Source organism: Callionymus lyra, chromosome 9 (assembly GCF_982586985.1).
Source record: "Callionymus lyra chromosome 9, fCalLyr1.hap1.1, whole genome shotgun sequence".
Classification (NCBI taxonomy): Eukaryota; Metazoa; Chordata; class Actinopteri; order Syngnathiformes; family Callionymidae; genus Callionymus; species Callionymus lyra.
Genome location: NC_141826.1, coordinates 28,548,926 through 28,573,313, shown reverse-complemented (window position 1 = coordinate 28,573,313; position 24,388 = coordinate 28,548,926). Strand labels below are relative to the sequence as shown.

The window sequence follows — 24,388 nt, the reverse complement described above, 5'->3', positions numbered from 1 at the left end:
TTAACTTGTTACCTTCTGGTTAGATTTCCTTGAAACAAGCTGTTAAACAAGTCATGACAGTTCACATTACTAGTTTACTAGTGATGGATAAAAAAAACGTACTAATGAACCAGTGACGGCCATGCGCCCACTAGTTAACTAGTTGACAAGTTTGGTGTTACTAGTGAACTAGCTGGTCCCGAAAAACAGTTCAATTAAGGCTAGTTACCCCATTCTTAGCTGGACTAGTGAACAAGTAGTAATAAAAAAAACTGTCAATGCTTCTGTGGCCTTACTAGTTAACTAGTTCACATGTTATATCGTGCTAGTTTACTAGTCCAATTAAAAAATGTTAACAAGAGGTCATTATGTATTTTACTAGTTCACTAGTAAACACTTTCAGGTCCACTAGTTTACTAATGCTGCTGCAAAAGTTAACTGCTTTAATGTTACTACTTCACTATTAAACATATAGGATCAGAGTAGTTCACTAGTAATGGCAAAAGTTAAGTAGTTAGAGTTGTAGACTCTTCCAGTTTTAACCTAGAAAACTAGTAATGTTTATTGGTTGTACTTACACTTGTTGTACTTACACTCGGTTGTACTTACACTTGGTTGTACTCACACTTGGTTGTACTCACACTTGGTTGTACTCACACTTGGTTGTACTCACACTCGGTTGTACTCACACTTGGTTGTACTCACACTCGGTTGTACTTACATTTGGTTGTACTCACACTCGGTTGTACTTACACTTGGTTGTACTTACACTCGGTTGTACTTACACTTGGTTGTACTCACTCTCGGTTGTACTTACACTTGGTTGTACTTACACTTGGTCGTACTTACATTTGGTTGTACTCACACTCGGTTGTACTTACACTTGGTTGTACTTACACTCGGTTGTAATTACACTTGGTTGTACTCACTCTCGGTTGTACTTACACTTGGTTGTACTCACACTCGGTTGTACTTACACTTGGTTGTACTTACACTTGGTTGTACTCACTCTCGGTTGTACTTACATTTGGTTGTACTCACACTCGGTTGTACTTACACTTGGTTGTACTCACTCTCGGTTGTACTTACACTTGGTTGTACTGACACTCGGTTGTACTTACATTTGGTTGTACTCACACTCGGTTGTACTTACACTTGGTTGTACTTACACTCGGTTGTACTTACACTTGGTTGTACTCACTCTCGGTTGTACTTACACTTGGTTGTACTTACACTTGGTCGTACTTACATTTGGTTGTACTCACACTCGGTTGTACTTACACTTGGTTGTACTTACACTCGGTTGTAATTACACTTGGTTGTACTCACTCTCGGTTGTACTTACACTTGGTTGTACTCACACTCGGTTGTACTTACACTTGGTTGTACTTACACTTGGTTGTACTTACACTTGGTTGTACTTACACTTGGTTGTACTTAAACTTGGTTGTACTCACACTTGGTTGTACTCACACTTGGTTGCACTTCGATCGGTTGTACTCACACTTGGTTGTACTTACACTTGGTTGTACTCACACTTGGTTGTACTCACACTTGGTTGCACTTCGATCGGTTGTACTCACACTTGGTTGTACTTACACTTGGTTGTACTTAAACTCGGTTGTACTCACACTTGGTCGTACTTACACTCGGTTGTACTTACACTTGGTTGTACTCACACTTGGTCGTACTTACACTCGGTTGTACTTACACTTGGTTGTACTCACACTTGGTCGTACTTACACTCGGTTGTACTTACACTTGGTTGTACTCACACTTGGTTGCACTTCTATCGGTTGTACTCACACTTGGTTGTACTTACACTTGGTTGTACTCACACTTGGTTGCACTTCTATCGGTTGTACTCACACTTGGTTGTACTTACACTTGGTTGTACTCACACTTGGTTGTACTCACACTTGGTTGTACTTACACTTGGTTGTACTTACACTTGGTTGTACTTACACATGGTTGTACTTACACTTGGTTGTACTTACACTTGGTTGTACTCACACTTGGTTGTACTTACACTTGGTTGTACTTACACTTGGTTGTACTTACACTTGGTTGTACTTACACTTGGTTGTACTCACACTTGGTTGTACTTACACTTGGTTGTACTCACACTTGGTTGTACTTACACTTGGTTGTACTCACACTTGGTTGTACTTACACTCGGTTGTACTCACACTTGGTTGTACTTACACTTGGTTGTACTTACACTTGGTTGTACTCACACTTGGTTGTACTCACACTTGGTTGTACTCACACTTGGTTGTACTTACACTCGGTTGTACTTACACTTGGTTGTACTTACACTTGGTTGTACTCACACTTGGTTGTACTTACACTTGGTTGTACTTACACTTGGTTGTACTCACACTCGGTTGTACTTACACTTGGTTGTACTTACACTTGGTTGTACTTACACTTGGTTGTACTCACACTCGGTTGTACTTACACTTGGTTGTACTCACTCTCGGTTGTACTTACACTTGGTTGTACTCACACTCGGTTGTACTTACACTTGGTTGTACTCACACTTGGTTGTACTTACACTTGGTTGTACTCACACTTGGTTGTACTTACACTTGGTTGTACTCACACTTGGTTGTACTTACACTTGGTTGTACTTACACTTGGTTGTACTCACACTTGGTTGTACTTACACTTGGTTGTACTCACACTTGGTTGTACTTACACTTGGTTGTACTTACACTTGGTTGTACTCACACTCGGTTGTACTTACACTTGGTTGTACTCACTCTCGGTTGTACTTACACTTGGTTGTACTCACACTCGGTTGTACTTACACTTGGTTGTACTTACACTTGGTTGTACTTACACTTGGTTGTACTCACACTTGGTTGTACTTACACTTGGTTGTACTTACACTTGGTTGTACTTACACTTGGTTGTACTCACACTCGGTTGTACTTACACTTGGTTGTACTTACACTTGGTTGTACTTACACTTGGTTGTACTCACACTCGGTTGTACTTACACTTGGTTGTACTCACTCTCGGTTGTACTTACACTTGGTTGTACTCACACTCGGTTGTACTTACACTTGGTTGTACTCACACTTGGTTGTACTTACACTTGGTTGTACTCACACTTGGTTGTACTTACACTTGGTTGTACTCACACTTGGTTGTACTTACACTTGGTTGTACTTACACTTGGTTGTACTCACACTCGGTTGTACTTACACTTGGTTGTACTCACTCTCGGTTGTACTTACACTTGGTTGTACTCACACTCGGTTGTACTTACACTTGGTTGTACTTACACTTGGTTGTACTTACACTTGGTTGTACTCACACTTGGTTGTACTTACACTTGGTTGTACTTACACTTGGTTGTACTTACACTTGGTTGTACTCACACTTGGTTGTACTTACACTTGGTTGTACTTACACTTGGTTGTACTCACACTTGGTTGTACTTACACTTGGTTGTACTTACACTTGGTTGTACTTACACTTGGTTGTACTTACACTCGGTTGTACTCACACGACGAATCACAAGCCAAACAAAGAATCTATTGAAGGTTTTATTTCTAATCCAATGGATCTCCTGTACGTTGGTGCCTCATGTCCTCAGCTCTGACCTCCTCGAGAGCCTCTTGGATCTGAATGTGAAGCAGCTCCGTGTTACTTTCTCACTCCAGAATTGATTGTAATTATGTGTCTTTGTCCACAGAACCATTGAATTCTGGGCCCGGTTGCTGAGTTCAGACACTCAGCGTTGTTACACAATTAGCTGTGGAGTAGTTCAATTTGAGGATGACACTGGAGGAACCACTGAACTGGTCCAAAAGTCTCTTCAATTTGCTTCTTTTCTTCCTTCTGTGGAATTGAATAATCATGAGGCTACATTTGCTGATTGGCTCGGTCGGCTTTGAAAGAGCTCGTCTGAGCAGAACTTGTAAAAGTGCTTCACATTTGAAAGAAGAACATATTGTGGATCAAAGCATTAGAAGGAATGTTGGGAATATATGCTCTTTGACTGGAATTAACGCTTCACTTGTTTTTCATTTCAGGACAAAACACTTGATGATATTTCTCTTCACACGATTGACACTCGTTTGTTTTTGTTTTTTTTAGAATCCCTTATTAGTCCCGCGAGGGGAGATTCAAGCATTCACACACTGATGGGAGTAGGCTGTAGGCTGCGCACTTGCGCCAAGTTCACCATCAGGAGCAATCAGGGTGAAGTGTCTTCAGGGACACAACGACACAAGCTTGTCTGGAGCTGGGATTGAACCTGCAACCTTCTGGACTGCAGGCAACCACTCTACCATCTGAGCTATGATGACCCTCCTCTCTTGACCTCTGTGTAAACCAGTCAAAATGATAACCAGTCGAAGTGAACGAAAGTGAAAATCGACCTGAAAGCGTAGACGTCACAGATATTACCGTATTCTCTGGACTATAAGTGTCTCCGGAGCACGAGTCGCTCCAGACATAAATGCATAATAAAGAAGTAAAAACATATATAAGTCGCACTGGAGTATAAGTCGTGTTTTTGGGGAAATTGATTTGATAGTTTAAAATAAAACTAGAGGCAACAACAGAATAATGTTACGTTACATGAAGTGAGAACCTGGTATGTTAACATAACATATGAAGAGTTATTCAGAGAACTATAGCATCAATAACTAACTAGTTTACCAAACCATCCGTGTAACTCCAAATAACTCTTCATCCTCGTGTCACTTTTAAACAACTAACTAACTCCGGAGGTAGAAGATGCTTCCTCTTCTACGTGGAAATGATCAACACAGGCCTAGAGCGCCCTCTGGTGGTTTAGTGTGAGAATAACATGTGAAATGATATAATAATGTGGTAATAACTTCACACATAAGTCGCTCCAGAGTATAAGTCGCAGACAAACTATGAAGAAACTGCAGCTTATCGTCCGGAACATACAGTAGTTCGTTACACGGATAAAAACATTTACTTCTTGAAATCTTTCCCATAGTTTGACTGAAACAAAAATCTTTTACTTTGATTTATCATCAAAGCAACTGAGAAAACCAAATGTAAAGAAATAAGAGAATAAAAACATAAACAATAGACATTTTATTTCTCCAGGTTATCAAAGAAGTGTTTCTATGAAAGCGGATCAATCATGTTCTGTTGGTGTCGCAGGTATTCGTGCTCGTCGTCTCCATCAACGCCATGTGTTCCAACAACATGGCGAAGGTTTGAAACAAACCTCTTTCTTACACCATCTGTTGTGTTGAAGTTGTGTTGCTGCATGTGAAGGTGACACGTGCTAATTAATAGTCAAACTTAAATCCAACACATCTGTTCTTTACACAAGTTTACTTTGAGTTTCACTCTCTGGGAAACAAAGACAGTTGTGTGCGAACGAACACGTCGACGTGTCGGTCAGAGACGGAGGTTGTGTGTTTATGGTTGTCGTCAGAAGTGTATTTGCATTAATGGTGTGTGAATATTTGTTAAAGCAACACAACATACGACAACAATCGACTGAAGAAGCCATTTTGTTTTTAAGTGGTTCTAAATAGTTCTAGTATTGATAATGGATGATCGATGATCGATGATCGATGATCGATTTTTGATGATTGATGATCAATGATCGATGATCGATGATTGATGATTGATGATTGATGATTGATGATTGATGATTGATGATTGATGATTGATGATTGATGATTGATGATCGATGATTGATGATTGATGATTGATGATTGATGATTGATGATTGATGATCGATGATCGATGATCGATGATCGATGATCGATGATCGATGATTGATGATTGATGATTGATGATTGATGATCGATGATCGATGATCAATGATTGATGATTGATGATTGATGATCGATGATTGATGATCAATTATCAATTATTGATTATTGATTATTGATCATGGGTTTGATGGAAGTCGTTTGAATCACTGCCTGAAGGTCTGAAAGAAGTTTTATTTTGAAGTTATTATCTGAAGGAACATGAACTTTTCTTCACACGTCAGAACGTATTGATCGATGGATCTTATTGATCGAGTGAAGGAACAAATCCACGTGAACCATGTTGTTTTCTTTGTTCTCACTTTGAAGGAAATGAACGTCGAAAGGTTCATTATTTGAAATGATTCCTTGAAATTAAAAGCAGGAGAAGAAATATATGAAGATGTTTTAAAAGCGGCTTCACATCATGTTGAAGCTGAAATGTTGAAGATGTTTTGTTCATATTTGTGTAGTTACACATTCACTTTATTCGCCCTGGAACATCAGATTCAAACGTGTTCTAACATATAAACTTGCAAATGTGGTGAATATGTTTGTTTGAGCAGAGAAAAGGTGAGAAAGGCATGTTTTAGGAAAAGAGAAGAAAGAGTTTTATCTTCTGGACGGAGCTGCTGAGGAACAACCTCAGGTTCACAGACTCGTGATAAGAACCCAACGTGTCGTCCTCGGTCGTGAGTTTAGCTTTCATATGTTTGTCTGGTTTGAGCGAGATCTGAGTTAATGCTGTCCTGTGATTGGCTGAGGATTGTCATGCACACGCACACAGACACACATGCACACACAGGCACACACACCCACGCACACACATATGCACACACACGCACATACACACGCACACACACACACATGCACACACACACATACACACACGCACACAGACACACACACGCACACACAGACACACACACGCACACACAGGCACTCACACACATACACACACACATACACACAAGCATACAGACACACACACGCACACACAGACACACACACGCACACACACGCACTCACACACATGCACACACACACATACACACACACACTGATGATACAATAGAGTCACACATCACAACAACACACACACTGATGATACAATAGAGTCACACATCACAACAACACACACATTGATGATACAATAGAGTCACACATCACAACAACACACACACACTGATGATACAATAGAGTCACACATCACAACAACACACACACTGATGATACAATAGAGTCACACATCACAACAACACACACACTGATGATAGAATAGAGTCACACATCACAACAACACACACACACTGATGATACAATAGAGTCACACATCACAACAACACACACACTGATGATACAATAGAGTCACACATCACAACAACACACACACACTGATGATACAATAGAGTCACACATCACAACAACACACACACTGATGATACAATAGAGTCACACATCACAACAACACACACACTGATGATACAATAGAGTCACACATCACAGAGACACACTTGAATCAACAATTAACGTGATGAGATGAACATCATATCACACTGAGACAGAGAAGTTCCCAGAACATCCAGAATAAAAAATCATCTGCTGTCGGCGAAACTAGGACAAAAGCAAACGTCACATGAGATAAACAGTCAGTGAACAGATGCTCGGAGACAAGGTCGAGCAACAAGATCCAAACAATGGTCCAGACATTTGTCACAGACTGACAGAACCTGGGAGTGAAGAGCAGAGGATTTGGGTCGATGGAGTCATGAGATGTTCAAGGACATGATGAGTCACAGGAGGAGTCGAGTCACATGAGGAGTCGAGTCACATGAGGAGTCGAGTCACATGAGATGTTCAAGGACATGATGAGTCACAGGAGGAGTCGAGTCACATGAGGAGTCGAGTCACATGAGATGTTCAAGGACATGATGAGTCACAGGAGGAGTCGAGTCACATGAGATGTTCAAGGACATGATGAGTCACAGGAGGAGTCGAGTCACAGGAGGAGTCGAGTCACATGATGAGTCGAGTCACATGAGGAGTCGAGTCACATGAGATGTTCAAGGACATGATGAGTCACATGAGGAGTCGAGTCACATGAGGAGTCGAGTCACATGAGATGTTCAAGGACATGATGAGTCACAGGAGGAGTCGAGTCACAGGAGGAGTCGAGTCACATGATGAGTCGAGTCACATGAGGAGTCGAGTCACATGAGATGTTCAAGGACATGATGAGTCACAGGAGGAGTCGAGTCACATGAGGAGTCGAGTCACATGAGATGTTCAAGGACATGATGAGTCACAGGAGGAGTCGAGTCACATGAGATGTTCAAGGACATGATGAGTCACATGAGGAGTCGAGTCACATGAGATGTTCAAGGACATGATGAGTCACATGAGGAGTCGAGTCACATGAGATGTTCAAGGACATGATGAGTCACATGAGGAGTCGAGTCACATGAAATGTTCAAGGACATGATGAGTCACATGAGGAGTCGAGTCACATGAGATGTTCAAGGACATGATGAGTCACATGAGGAGTCGAGTCACATGAGATGTTCAAGGACATGATGAGTCACATGAGGAGTCGAGTCACAAGACGAGTCGAGTCACATGACGAGTCGAGTTACAAGACGAGTCGAGTCGCATGATGAGTCGAGTCACATGACGAGTCGAGTCACATGATGAGTCGAGTCACATGAGGAGTCGAGTCACAGGAGGAGTCGAGTCACATGAGATGTTCAAGGACATGATGAGTCACATGAGGAGTCGAGTCACAAGACGAGTCGAGTCACATGACGAGTCGAGTTACAAGACGAGTCGAGTCGCATGATGAGTCGAGTCACATGATGAGTCGAGTCACATGACGAGTCGAGTCACATGATGTTCATGAATATGTTCATGTGTGTGTGGAGGTCAGAGGTCAGTGGCTGGTCTGACATTTGCAGCTCAGCTGCTGCAGGACAGAAACATGTCATCTGTTCCAAACCTGATAAAGTGCGTCGACTGCAGTATTTACTCCAGGATTAAACCTCACATATGCTGTGGAAACATCTGCTGACGATAATCTGTCGACCACACATGACACAGAAGAACAGAAGCTCTTCGTGTTTCCTGATCGTGGACGACATGATCTAAACTCTTCATCATATGATCTAAACTCTTCATCATATGATCTAAACTCTTCATCATATGATCTAAACTCTTCATCATATGATCTAAACTCTTCATCATATGATCTAAACTCTTCATCATATGATCTAAACTCTTCATCGTATGATCTAAACTCTTCATCATATGATCTAAACTCTTCATCGTATGATCTAAACTCTTCATCATATGATCTAAACTCTTCATCGTATGATCTAAACTCTTCATCATATGATCTAAACTCTTCATCATATGATCTAAACTCTTCATCGTATGATCTAAACTCTTCATCATATGATCTAAACTCTTCATCATATGATCTAAACTCTTCATCATATGATCTAAACTCTTCATCGTATGATCTAAACTCTTCATCATATGATCTAAACTCTTCATCATATGATCTAAACTCTTCATCATATGATCTAAACTCTTCATCATATGATCTAAACTCTTCATCATATGATCTAAACTCTTCATCATATGATCTAAACTCTTCATCATATGATCTAAACTCTTCATCATATGATCTAAACTCTTCATCATATGATCTAAACTCTTCATCACATGATCTAAACTCTTCATCATATGATCTAAACTCTTCATCATATGATCTAAACTCTTCATCATATGATCTAAACTCTTCATCATATGATCTAAACTCTTCATCATATGATCTAAACTCTTCATCATATGATCTAAACTCTTCATATCATGATCTAAACTCTTCATCATATGATCTAAACTCTTCATCATATGATCTAAACTCTTCATCGTATGATCTAAACTCTTCATCACATGATCTAAACTCTTCATCATATGATCTAAACTCTTCATCATATGATCTAAACTCTTCATCATATGATCTAAACTCTTCATCACATGATCTAAACTCTTCATCACATGATCTAAACTCTTCATCATATGATCTAAACTCTTCATCATATGATCTAAACTCTTCATCACATGATCTAAACTCTTCATCATAAGATCTAAACTCTTCATCATATGATCTAAACTCTTCATCACATGATCTAAACTCTTCATCATATGATCTAAACTCTTCATCACATGATCTAAACTCTTCATCACATGATCTAAACTCTTCATCACATGATCTAAACTCTTCATCATATGATCTAAACTCTTCATCACATGATCTAAACTCTTCATCATATGATCTAAACTCTTCATCATATGATCTAAACTCTTCATCACATGATCTAAACTCTTCATCATATGATCTAAACACTTCATCACATGATCTAAACTCTTCAACATATGATCTAAACTCTTCAACATATGATCTAAACTCTTCATCATATGATCTAAACTCTTCATCATATGATCTAAACTCTTCAACATATGATCTAAACTCTTCATCATATGATCTAAACTCTTCATCATATGATCTCAACTCTTCATCATATGATCTAAACTCTTCATCATATGATCTAAACTCTTCATCATATGATCTAAACTCTTCAACATATGATCTAAACTCTTCAACATATGATCTAAACTCTTCATCATATGATCTAAACTCTTCATCATATGATCTAAACTCTTCATCATATGATCTAAACTCTTCAACATATGATCTAAACTCTTCATCATATGATCTAAACTCTTCAACATATGATCTAAACTCTTCAACATGTGATCTAAACTCTTCATCATATGATCTAAACTCTTCATCATATGATCCAAACTCTTCATCATATGATCTAAACTCTTCATCATATGATCTAAACTCTTCAACATATGATCTAAACTCTTCAACATATGATCTAAACTCTTCAACATATGATCTAAACTCTTCGTCACATGATCTAAACTCTTCATCAGATGATCTAAACTCTTCATCGTATGATCTAAACTCTTCATCATATGATCTAAACTCTTCAACATATGATCTAAACTCTTCAACATATGATCTAAACTCTTCAACATATGATCTAAACTCTTCAACATATGATCTAAACTCTTCATCATATGATCTAAACTCTTCATCATATGATCTAAACTCTTCATCATATGATTTAAACTCTTCAACATATGATCTAAACTCTTCAACATATGATCTAAACTCTTCATCATATGATCTAAACTCTTCATCATATGATCTAAACTCTTCAACATGTGATCTAAACTCTTCAACATGTGATCTAAACTCTTCATCATATGATCTAAACTCTTCATCATATGATCTAAACTCTTCATCATAGAACATGATCTAAACTCTTCATCATAGAGTGAACATGATCTAAACTCTTCATCATAGAACATGATCTAAACTCTTCATCATAGAGTGAACATGATCTAAACTCTTCATCATAGAACATGATCTAAACTCTTCATCATATGATCTAAACTCTTCATCATATGATCTAAACTCTTCATCGTATGATCTAAACTCTTCATCGTATGATCTAAACTCTTCATCATATGATCTAAACTCTTCATCATATGATCTAAACTCTTCATCATATGATCTAAACTCTTCATCATAGAGCATGATCTAAACTCTTCATCATATGATCTAAACTCTTCATCATATGATCTAAACTCTTCATCGTATGATCTAAACTCTTCATCGTATGATCTAAACTCTTCATCATATGATCTAAACTCTTCATCATATGATCTAAACTCTTCATCACATGATCTACACTCTTCATCACATGATCTAAACTCTTCATCATATGATCTAAACTCTTCATCATATGATCTAAACTCTTCATCGTGTGATCTAAACTCTTCATCATATGATCTAAACTCTTCATCATATGATCTAAACTCTTCATCATAGAGTGAACATGATCTAAACTCTTCATCATAGAGTGAACATGATCTAAACTCTTCATCATAGAGTGAACATGATCTAAACTCTTCATCATAGAACATGATCTAAACTCTTCATCATAGAGTGAACATGATCTAAACTCTTCATCATAGAGTGAACATGATCTAAACTCTTCATCATAGAGTGAACATGATCTAAACTCTTCATCATATGATCTAAACTCTTCATCATATGATATAAACTCTTCATCATAGAACATGATCTAAACTCTTCATCATAGAGTGAACATGATCTAAACTCTTCATCATAGAACATGATCTAAACTCTTCATCATATGATCTAAACTCTTCATCATATGATCTAAACTCTTCATCGTATGATCTAAACTCTTCATCGTATGATCTAAACTCTTCATCATATGATCTAAACTCTTCATCATATGATCTAAACTCTTCATCATATGATCTAAACTCTTCATCATATGATCTAAACTCTTCATCATATGATCTAAACTCTTCATCATATGATCTAAACTCTTCATCGTATGATCTAAACTCTTCATCATATGATCTAAACTCTTCATCATATGATCTAAACTCTTCATCATATGATCTAAACTCTTCATCATAGAGTGAACATGATCTAAACTCTTCATCATAGAGTGAACATGATCTAAACTCTTCATCATAGAGTGAACATGATCTAAACTCTTCATCATAGAGTGAACATGATCTAAACTCTTCATCATAGAGCGAACATGATCTAAACTCTTCCTCATAGAGTGAACATGATCTAAACTCTTCATCATATGATCTAAACTCTTCATCATAGAGTGAACATGATCTAAACTCTTCATCATAGAGTGAACATGATCTAAACTCTTCATCATAGAGTGAACATGATCTAAACTCTTCATCATAGAGTGAACATGATCTAAACTCTTCATCATAGAACATGATCTAAACTCTTCATCATAGAACATGATCTAAACTCTTCATCATAGAGTGAACATGATCTAAACTCTTCATCATAGAGTGAACATGATCTAAACTCTTCATCATAGAACATGATCTAAACTCTTCATCATAGAGTGAACATGATCTAAACTCTTCATCATAGAGCGAACATGATCTAAACTCTTCATCATAGAGCGAACATGATCTAAACTCTTCATCATAGAGTGAACATGATCTAAACTCTTCATCATATGATCTAAACTCTTCATCATAGAACATGATCTAAACTCTTCATCATAGAGTGAACATGATCTAAACTCTTCATCATAGAACATGATCTAAACTCTTCATCATATGATCTAAACTCTTCATCATATGATCTAAACTCTTCATCGTATGATCTAAACTCTTCATCGTATGATCTAAACTCTTCATCATATGATCTAAACTCTTCATCACATGATCTAAACTCTTCATCATATGATCTAAACTCTTCATCATATGATCTAAACTCTTCATCATATGATCTAAACTCTTCATCATATGATCTAAACTCTTCATCATATGATCTAAACTCTTCATCATATGATCTAAACTCTTCATCGTATGATCTAAACTCTTCATCATATGATCTAAACTCTTCATCATATGATCTAAACTCTTCATCATATGATCTAAACTCTTCATCATAGAGTGAACATGATCTAAACTCTTCATCATAGAGTGAACATGATCTAAACTCTTCATCATATGATCTAAACTCTTCATCATAGAACATGATCTAAACTCTTCATCATAGAGTGAACATGATCTAAACTCTTCATCATAGAGTGAACATGATCTAAACTCTTCATCATAGAGCGAACATGATCTAAACTCTTCATCATAGAGTGAACATGATCTAAACTCTTCATCATAGAGTGAACATGATCTAAACTCTTCATCATATGATCTAAACTCTTCATCATAGAACATGATCTAAACTCTTCATCATAGAGTGAACATGATCTAAACTCTTCATCATAGAACATGATCTAAACTCTTCATCATATGATCTAAACTCTTCATCATATGATCTAAACTCTTCATCGTATGATCTAAACTCTTCATCGTATGATCTAAACTCTTCATCATATGATCTAAACTCTTCATCACATGATCTAAACTCTTCATCATATGATCTAAACTCTTCATCATATGATCTAAACTCTTCATCATATGATCTAAACTCTTCATCATATGATCTAAACTCTTCATCATATGATCTAAACTCTTCATCATATGATCTAAACTCTTCATCGTATGATCTAAACTCTTCATCATATGATCTAAACTCTTCATCATATGATCTAAACTCTTCATCATATGATCTAAACTCTTCATCATAGAGTGAACATGATCTAAACTCTTCATCATAGAGTGAACATGATCTAAACTCTTCATCATATGATCTAAACTCTTCATCATAGAACATGATCTAAACTCTTCATCATAGAGTGAACATGATCTAAACTCTTCATCATAGAGTGAACATGATCTAAACTCTTCATCATAGAGCGAACATGATCTAAACTCTTCATCATAGAGTGAACATGATCTAAACTCTTCATCATAGAGTGAACATGATCTAAAGGCTTCATCATAGAGTGAAGATAACGTTGACCACTAACACATGACTGATCATCAGGTAAACAGTGTCACGTTTACTTTCATCTGCAGGTGCAGACGACACTTTCAACTCTGAAAACACTGATTAACTCAGAGCAACAACTCAGGCTGTTATTTTGTGTAGCTGAGTGTGCGACTGTTGTGTGACTTGTGTGTCTGAGCCCTCGTCATTAACGTGTTGACATCCAAACTGTGAAATATGAGTTTAATATTTTCATGAACTGCAAATGCTTCAGAAGATCAGACGTCAAGGTTAAAGTGTGAATGAATTAAATCAAAGTTTTATTCTTATTCAAACTGAGCCGACAAATCTTTGCACGTCCATCCAGGGAAACACAACCTGTTTCATTACAGTGTGTCAGAATCAGAATCAGAAACCTTTATTTGTCCCGCGAGGGGAAATTCGGTTTAACAACAGCAAGAGCAATATACCAAAAAAATAAAACACCCAGAATAATAAAAAGAAAAAGAAAATCTAATGAGAATAGAAAATAAATCTGCACTATATTATATATACACAATCATATTTACAAAAATAACAAGAAAGGTGCAGTTAAATAATTATCTTGGTGTGTTCTTGTTGTGGAGTCTGATGGCAGCAGGAGGAAGGAGGTACCTCTCCCTCACACACCTGGGATGGAGCATCCTATCACTGATGGAGCTCCTCAATGCCCTCAGTGTGTGCTGGAGAGGGTGAGACAAGTTCCTCCTCATGGAGGCCAGCTTTCTCTGTATCCTCCTCCCAGACACTTCCTCCACAGGATCCAGGGGGCGCCCTAGGACGTAACCGGCCTTCTTAATAAGGCTGTCCAGTTTAGCCCTATCCTTTGCTGTCATGCTGCTCCCCCAGCAGACCACACCGTTGAAGATGGCAGAGGCCACTACTGAGTCATAGAATGACTTCAGGAGTGACCCCTGGACACCAAACAACCTCAACCTCCGGAGCAGGTAGAGTCTACTCCGCCCTTTTTTATAAAGAGCAGCAGTGTTATCCACCCAGTCCAGGCGGTTGTTGAGGTGAACACCCAGGAACTTGTAAGTCGTGACAATCTCACTGTCCGGTCCCTGGATGTTCAGTGGTGAGGGGGAGATGGAGGGACACCGCCGGAAATCCACAATCAACTCCTTAGTTTTGCTGGAGTTGATCTGAAGGTGGTTTTCCAGGCACCAGTCAACAAAGTCCTGGACAAGTCCCTGTGTGTGTGTTCTGGTGACACAGGTGTGTGTGTGCTGGTGACACTGGTGTGTGTGTGTGTGCTGGTGACACTGGTGTGTGTGTTCTGGTGACACAGGTGTGTGTGTGCTGGTGACACTGGTGTGTGTGTGTGTGCTGGTGACACTGGTGTGTGTGTGTGTTCTGGTGACACAGGTGTGTGTGTGCTGGTGACACTGGTGTGTGTGTGTGTGCTGGTGACACTGGTGTGTGTGTGTGTTCTGGTGACACTGGTGTGTGTGTGCTGGTGACACTGGTGTGTGTGTGTGTGCTGGTGACACTGGTGTGTGTGTGTGTTCTGGTGACACAGGTGTGTGTGTGCTGGTGACACTGGTGTGTGTGTGTGTGCTGGTGACACTGGTGTGTGTGTGTGTTCTGGTGACACTGGTGTGTGTGTGCTGGTGACACTGGTGTGTGTGTGTGTGCTGGTGACACTGGGGTGTGTGTGTGTGTGCTGGTGACACTGGGGTGTGTGTGTGTGTGCTGGTGACACTGGGGTGTGTGTGTGTGTGCTGGTGACACTGGGGTGTGTGTGTGTGCTGGTGACACTGGGGTGTGTGTGTGCCGGTGACACTGGGGTGTGTGTGTGCCGGTGACACTGGTGTGTGTGTGTTCTGGTGACACTGGTGTGTGTGTGCTGGTGACACTGGGGTGTGTGTGTGCCGGTGACACTGGTGTGTGTGTGTGCTGGTGACACTGGTGTGTGTGTGTGCTGGTGACACTGGTGTGTGTGTGTGTGCTGGTGACACTGGCGTGTGTGTGTGTGTGTGTGTGTGTGTGTGTGTGTGCTGGTGACACTGGTGTGTGTGTGTGTGCTGGTGACACAGGTGTGTGTGTGCTGGTGACACTGGTGTGTGTGTGTGTGCTGGTGACACTGGTGTGTGTGTGCTGGTGACACTGGTGTGTGTGTGTGCTGGTGACACTGGTGTGTGTGTGTGTGCTGGTGACACTGGCGTGTGTGTGTGTGTGTGTGTGTGTGTGTGTGCTGGTGACACTGGTGTGTGTGTGTGTTCTGGTGACACAGGTGTGTGTGTGCTGGTGACACTGGTGTGTGTGTGTGTGCTGGTGACACTGGTGTGTGTGTGTGTTCTGGTGACACTGGTGTGTGTGTGCTGGTGACACTGGTGTGTGTGTGTGTGCTGGTGACACTGGGGTGTGTGTGTGTGTGCTGGTGACACTGGGGTGTGTGTGTGTGTGCTGGTGACACTGGGGTGTGTGTGTGTGTGCTGGTGACACTGGGGTGTGTGTGTGTGCTGGTGACACTGGGGTGTGTGTGTGCCGGTGACACTGGGGTGTGTGTGTGCCGGTGACACTGGTGTGTGTGTGTTCTGGTGACACTGGTGTGTGTGTGCTGGTGACACTGGGGTGTGTGTGTGCCGGTGACACTGGTGTGTGTGTGTGCTGGTGACACTGGTGTGTGTGTGTGCTGGTGACACTGGTGTGTGTGTGTGTGCTGGTGACACTGGCGTGTGTGTGTGTGTGTGTGTGTGTGTGTGTGCTGGTGACACTGGTGTGTGTGTGTGCTGGTGACACTGGTGTGTGTGTGCTGGTGACACTGGTGTGTGTGTGTGTGCTGGTGACACTGGTGTGTGTGTGCTGGTGACACTGGTGTGTGTGTGCTGGTGACACTGGTGTGTGTGTGTGCTGGTGACACTGGTGTGTGTGTGCTGGTGACACTGGTGTGTGTGTGCTGGTGACACTGGTGTGTGTGTGCTGGTGACACTGGTGTGTGTGTGTGCTGGTGACACTGGTGTGTGTGTGCTGGTGACACTGGTGTGTGTGTGCTGGTGACACTGGTGTGTGTGTGCTGGTGACACTGGTGTGTGTGTGTGCTGGTGACACTGGTGTGTGTGTGCTGGTGACACTGGTGTGTGTGTGTGCTGGTGACACTGGTGTGTGTGTGCTGGTGACACTGGTGTGTGTGTGTGCTGGTGACACTGGTGTGTGTGTGCTGGTGACACTGGTGTGTGTGTGCTGGTGACACTGGTGTGTGTGTGCTGGTGACACTGGTGTGTGTGTGTGTGCTGGTGACACTGGTGTGTGTGTGCTGGTGACACTAGTGTGTGTGTGCTGGTGACACTGGTGTGTGTGTGCTGGTGTGTGTGTGTGTGTTGACTCTTCAACACCAACACAAGTATTTCACCCACAGGTGTAAAAACCACGAGGTAGAATAAAATCTTGATCTCAGTTATTTATCTCTTGACATCGACTTGACTTTGACGTAAAAACACACTTGAGATACAAGATGTTGAACCAAAGATTTGTTCGAGACAATAAATCATCCTTTTATTTTTATGTCTTTTATGATGGTTTCGTTTTCACAGTAAGATTATTATTATCGTCTAACTTTTATTCTGACGATGATCTTCACTGCATTACTTTGTCTGGAGCGTCTGTGAGTGTCATGTGACCACAGAAGTACTTCCATCATACTTGATCAAAGTACTTCTGTGGATCATCTTCAGTATTCGGACTCTTTACTGACTTCAAGTCTTCCAGTGTCGCTGGTGTGAGTCTGTCGTGCATCAGTGTCAGAACTGAGTCTGGACAATAGAGAAATGAATGTCAATATAGAAACAAAATAAACAGTAATAAACAGTAATAAACAGAACTGAAGTGTAATAAACAGTAATAAACAGTTATAAACAGTAATAAACAGTAATGAAGTGTAATAAACAGTAATAAACAGTAATGAAGTGTAATAAACTGTAATAAACAGTAATGAAGTGTAATAAACAGTAATAAACAGTAATGATGTGTAATAAACAGTAATGAAGTGTAATAAACAGTAATAAACAGTAATGATGTGTAATAAACTGTAATAAACAGTAATGAAGTGTAATAAACTGTAATAAACAGTAATGAAGTGTAATAAACAGTAATAAACAGTAATGATGTGTAATAAACAGTAATGAAGTGTAATAAACAGTAATAAACAGAACTGAAGTGTAATAAACAGTAATAAACAGTTATAAACAGTAATAAACAGTAATGAAGTGTAATAAACTGTAATAAACAGTAATGAAGTGTAATAAACAGTAATAAACAGTAATGAAGTGTAATAAACTGTAATAAACAGTAATGAAGTGTAATAAACAGTAATAAACAGTAATGATGTGTAATAAACAGTAATGAAGTGTAATAAACAGTAATAAACAGAACTGAAGTGTAATAAACAGTAATAAACAGTTATAAACAGTAATAAACAGTAATGAAGTGTAATAAACAGTAATAAACAGTAATGAAGTGTAATAAACTGTGATAAACAGTAATGAAGTGTAATAAACAGTAATAAACAGTAATGATGTGTAATAAACAGTAATGAAGTGTAATAAACAGTAATAAACAGTAATGATGTGTAATAAACAGTAATGAAGTGTAATAAACTGTAATAAACAGTAATGAAGTGTAATAAACAGTAATAAACAGTAATGATGAGTAATAAACAGTAATAAACAGTCATAAACTAATGAAGTGTAATAAACAGTAATAAACAGTCATAAACAGTCATAAACAGTCACAAACAGAAATGAAGGAAAAGTGAAGGAGGAAAGTGTTCCAGTGGCAGCGAAAGAGAAAAACAACAAACCCAGACAGCGTCACGTCACAGTACCACCACTTCCAATCTCCCGGCAGATGAGTATCAGTCTGGTCAAAGACTCTTCCTGTGAGCCGCAGACGTCCTTGGAACTATTTAATCACAACATGGAGCTCTGTGGCAAATCCCTGCCTCGTGATTGGCCGGTGCGTGACAGGCATGACCGTGTGTTGGGGAGTGATATACCTGCTATCTTCCCGTGAGTGATGTCTGCGCTGAAAATGATTACTTCATTTAACTACACATTATTCGCTCGGCTGTGGGTTAAAGCAGAAATACAATTTATTAGGTCATTGCTGGTAAAGTCGGCCTCGGGAGGTTTTTTACACAGAACTGGAACATTTTCAGTTAAAAATAACTCGACTGTGGAAATATTACATTTTTAATAAGAACCATAGGAGAAACAAATCAATCATTCACTCTTTAACATTGTTCTTTTCTAATTCAATTTAAAATGATGTTCAAGGTCAAATACATTCGTAGAAATGAGACGATAGAGTTTGTAGTTTGTTGTAAACAGCAGACGAGAGTAAAAATATCAAATAACTCTCCAGAGTTAAACAAAGATCTCATGTCACATTTACCTCTAGATATAAATGAGAAGTAACTGAGACAACAGTAGTTTTCTCTTTCTTCTCAACGCCTCTCCTGAGAGTCTCACAGTGAGAACTGGACAAGTTCTCTCACAGCTGATCTCAACTAAGAGAACAACCTTAGTGAGAAATACTGTCTCTCACTATTTTAAATCTCAGGTTCTCTCACAGTTTTATCTTTTTGGTGGATCAGCAGAACAAAGAGTGAGAGGAGAGAAGCTCTCAAATTAATCTCAATATGAGCTCAAGAAAGCCTTCGTCAACAAATGTACGGCCAGAGCCTGGTTTTATTTTCAAAATAAAGTTCAACGCAATCGTTCAATGGTTCACACGTGTTCACTCCACATGTGCACTTTACTTGAGATTCATTTTACATTTTGAATCCGGTGAGTCCGTCGAGGAGCTCCAACCGTGAAGACTGGAGGTGTGAGGAGGAACCATGTGTCGCACATCTGCAGGATCCACTGACAGCAGGTGACACAGATTTAAACTCCACAGTCGCTGACGATTGGTCTACAGAGGAGCTGAGAGCCAGTGATTGGATGAGGAGGTGAAGCACCTGATGGCAGGTAGAGCGATGAAGACATGAATGGAGAGAAGGTTCCAACTGAGTGAAAGAGTTGTGAGAAGGAAACAAGTCTTCCTGATTGAACGTTCACTTCATTTGTGGCAGTTTTGACTCAATATTGGTCCAAAATCCAAACACAGAAACACCATCTTAACGTTCTCCCTCCTTCTCTCTTCAGTGAATCGTTCACGTTTTAGAGCCGAACATGATGAAACAGTAACTGAAAAAGTATTTTTATCCTTCAACTGACCTTTGAAATGTTGGTTCCACTGGGAGAACCAAGAACCTGCAGCTGGAGGATCTTCAACGCAGAAGAATAAAGTTGTGGATCTCGACGCGACATGTGCACCAGTGTTTACCAGGAGGTCGGAGCGTCGCAGGAATTATACTTTCAAATCAGAAACAGAGCAGATATGTGGCATTTAGTTAAATGTCACCTGCGGAAGAAAACAAATGTGTGGATGTTCAGCCACATTTGTTGCTGCAGTGAGTCGCAGTAATTACAACAATCCTAGCGTTTCATAAAAGGCCAATGAAGCATCTTTACGGACGGAAATCCTGCGCCGCCGACGTGACACGGATAAAGTCCAGTAATTACCATTATGCATGGGATTGTGAATTATTAGATACTAGGTGTAATTTTCTGGTTCAGCTATTAGACAGACTCGTTCAATAACCTGCTCATTATACGTGCACTCAAACGTGCGCTCAAACGTGCACTCAAACGTGCACTCAAACGTGCACTCAAGTATCCCAGCAGGAGATATCAAGTGAGAAAATAATGTTATCGCGTGACTGAGAGAGTCTGGAGGATCCACTCGTCACTGACCTTCAGATCCAGGATCTTAAGAAGATCATTGTCTTCATCTTACGTAGACTCGTCACTGACCTTCAGATCTAGGATCTTAAGAAGATATCATTGTCTTCATCTTACGTAGACTCGTCACTGACCTTCAGATCCAGGATCTTAAGAAGATCATTGTATTCATCTTACGTAGACTCGTCACTGACCTTCAGATCCAGGATCTTAAGAAGATATCATTGTCTTCATCTTACGTTGACTCGTTACTGACCTTCAGATCCAGGATCTTAAGAAGATCATTGTCTTCATCTTACGTAGACTCGTCACTGACCTTCAGATCCAGGATCTTAAGAAGATCATTGTCTTCATCTTACGTTGACTCGTTACTGACCTGCAGATCCAGGATCTTAAGAAGATCATTGTCTTCATCTTATGTTTACTCGTCACTGACCTTCAGATCCAGGATCTTAAGAATATCATTGTCTTCATCTTACGTTTACTCGTCACTGACCTTCAGATCCAGGATCTTAAGAAGATATCATTGTCTTCATCTTACGTTGACTCGTCACTGACCTTCAGATCCAGGATCTTAAGAAGATATCATTGTCTTCATCTTACGTTGACTCGTCACTGACCTTCAGATCCAGGAGCTTAAGAAGATCATTGTCTTTATCTAACGTAGAATTTTCCCTGACTTTCAGATCCAGGATCTTAAGAAGATATCATTGTCTTCATCTTACGTTGACTCGTCACTGACCTTCAGATCCAGGATCTTAAGAAGATATCATTGTCTTCATCTTACGTAGACTCGTCACTGACCTTCAGATCCAGGATCTTAAGAAGATCATTGTCTTCATCTTACGTTGACTCGTCACTGACCTTCAGATCCAGGATCTTAAGAAGATATCATTGTCTTCATCTTACGTTGACTCGTCACTGACCTTCAGATCCAGGATCTTAAGAAGATATCGTTGTCTTCATCTTACGTTGACTCGTCACTGACCTTCAGATCCAGGATCTTAAGAAGATATCATTGTCTTCATCTTCTGTTGACTCGTCACTGACCTTCAGATCCAGGATCTTAAGAAGATATCATTGTCTTCATCTTACGTTGACTCGTCACTGACCTTCAGATCCAGGATCTTAAGAAGATCATTGTCTTCATCTTACGTTGACTCGTCACTGACCTTCAGATCCAGGATCTTAAGAAGATCATTGTCTTCATCTTACGTTGACTCGTTACTGACCTTCAGATCCAGGATCTTAAGAAGATCATTGTATTCATCTTACGTAGACTCGTCAATGACCTTCAGATCCAGGATCTTAAGAAGATCATTGTATTCATCTTACGTTGACTCGTCACTGACCTTCAGATCCAGGATCTTAAGAAGATATCATTGTATTCATCTTACGTAGACTCGTCACTGACCTTCAGATCCAGGATCTTAAGAAGATCATTGTCTTCATCTTACGTAGACTCGTCACTGACCTTCAGATCCAGGATCTTAAGAAGATCATTGTCTTCATCTTACGTTGACTCGTTACTGACCTGCAGATCCAGGATCTTAAGAAGATCATTGTCTTCATCTTATGTTTACTCGTCACTGACCTTCAGATCCAGGATCTTAAGAATATCATTGTCTTCATCTTACGTTTACTCGTCACTGACCTTCAGATCCAGGATCTTAAGAAGATATCATTGTCTTCATCTTACGTTGACTCGTCACTGACCTTCAGATCCAGGATCTTAAGAAGATATCATTGTCTTCATCTTACGTTGACTCGTCACTGACCTTCAGATCCAGGAGCTTAAGAAGATCATTGTCTTTATCTAACGTAGAATTTTCCCTGACTTTCAGATCCAGGATCTTAAGAAGATATCATTGTCTTCATCTTACGTTGACTCGTCACTGACCTTCAGATCCAGGATCTTAAGAAGATATCATTGTCTTCATCTTACGTAGACTCGTCACTGACCTTCAGATCCAGGATCTTAAGAAGATCATTGTCTTCATCTTACGTAGACTCGTCACTGACCTTCAGATCCAGGATCTTAAGAAGATATCATTGTCTTCATCTTACGTTGACTCGTCACTGACCTTCAGATCCAGGATCTTAAGAAGATATCGTTGTCTTCATCTTACGTTGACTCGTCACTGACCTTCAGATCCAGGATCTTAAGAAGATATCATTGTCTTCATCTTCTGTTGACTCGTCACTGACCTTCAGATCCAGGATCTTAAGAAGATATCATTGTCTTCATCTTACGTTGACTCGTCACTGACCTTCAGATCCAGGATCTTAAGAAGATCATTGTCTTCATCTTACGTTGACTCCTTACTGACCTTCAGATCCAGGATCTTAAGAAGATATCACTGTCTTCATCTAACGTTGACTCGTTACTGACCTTCAGATCCAGGATCTTAAGAAGATCATTGTCTTCATCTTACGTAGACTCGTCACTGACCTTCAGATCCAGGATCTTAAGAAGATATCATTGTCTTCATCTTACGTTGACTCGTCACTGACCTTCAGATCCAGGATCTTAAGAAGATCATTGTCTTCATCTTACGTTGACTCCTTACTGACCTTCAGATCCAGGATCTTAAGAAGATATCATTGTCTTCATCTTACGTTGACTCGTCACTGACCTTCAGATCCAGGATCTTAAGAAGATCATTGTCTTCATCTTACGTTGACTCGTCACTGACCTTCAGATCCAGGATCTTAAGAAGATATCATTGTCTTTATCTAACGTATAATTTTCCCTGACCTTCAGATCCAGGATCTTAAGAAGATATCATTGTCTTCATCTTACGTTGACTCGTCACTGACCTTCAGATCCAGGATCTTAAGAAGATCATTGTCTTCATCTTACGTTGACTCCTTACTGACCTTCAGATCCAGGATCTTAAGAAGATATCATTGTCTTCATCTTACGTTGACTCGTCACTGACCTTCAGATCCAGGATCTTAAGAAGATCATTGTCTTCATCTTACGTTGACTTGTTACTGACCTTCAGATCCAGGATCTTAAGAAGATCATTGTCTTCATCTTATGTTTACTCGTCACTGACCTTCAGATCCAGGATCTTAAGAAGATCATTGTCTTCATCTTACGTTTACTCGTCACTGACCTTCAGATCCAGGATCTTAAGAAGATCATTGTCTTCATCTTACGTTGACTCGTCACTGACCTTCAGATCCAGGATCTTAAGAAGATATCATTGTCTTTATCTAACGTATAATTTTCCCTGACCTTCAGATCCAGGATCTTAAGAAGATCATTG

The 24,388-nt window shown here is 39.7% G+C and overlaps 1 protein-coding gene across 1 annotated transcript in view; it reads left to right on the top strand.

Annotated features, from left to right (window-relative positions):
* tnmd (tenomodulin) overlaps positions 1-24,388 on the top strand; it is a 120,219-nt gene that overhangs the window by 1,466 nt on the left and 94,365 nt on the right. Inside the window, exon 2 of the mRNA XM_087798686.1 lies at positions 5,137-5,190. Coding sequence (XP_087654812.1) covers positions 5,137-5,190 — 54 coding nt within the window. The remainder of the gene's footprint in view (positions 1-5,136; positions 5,191-24,388) is intronic.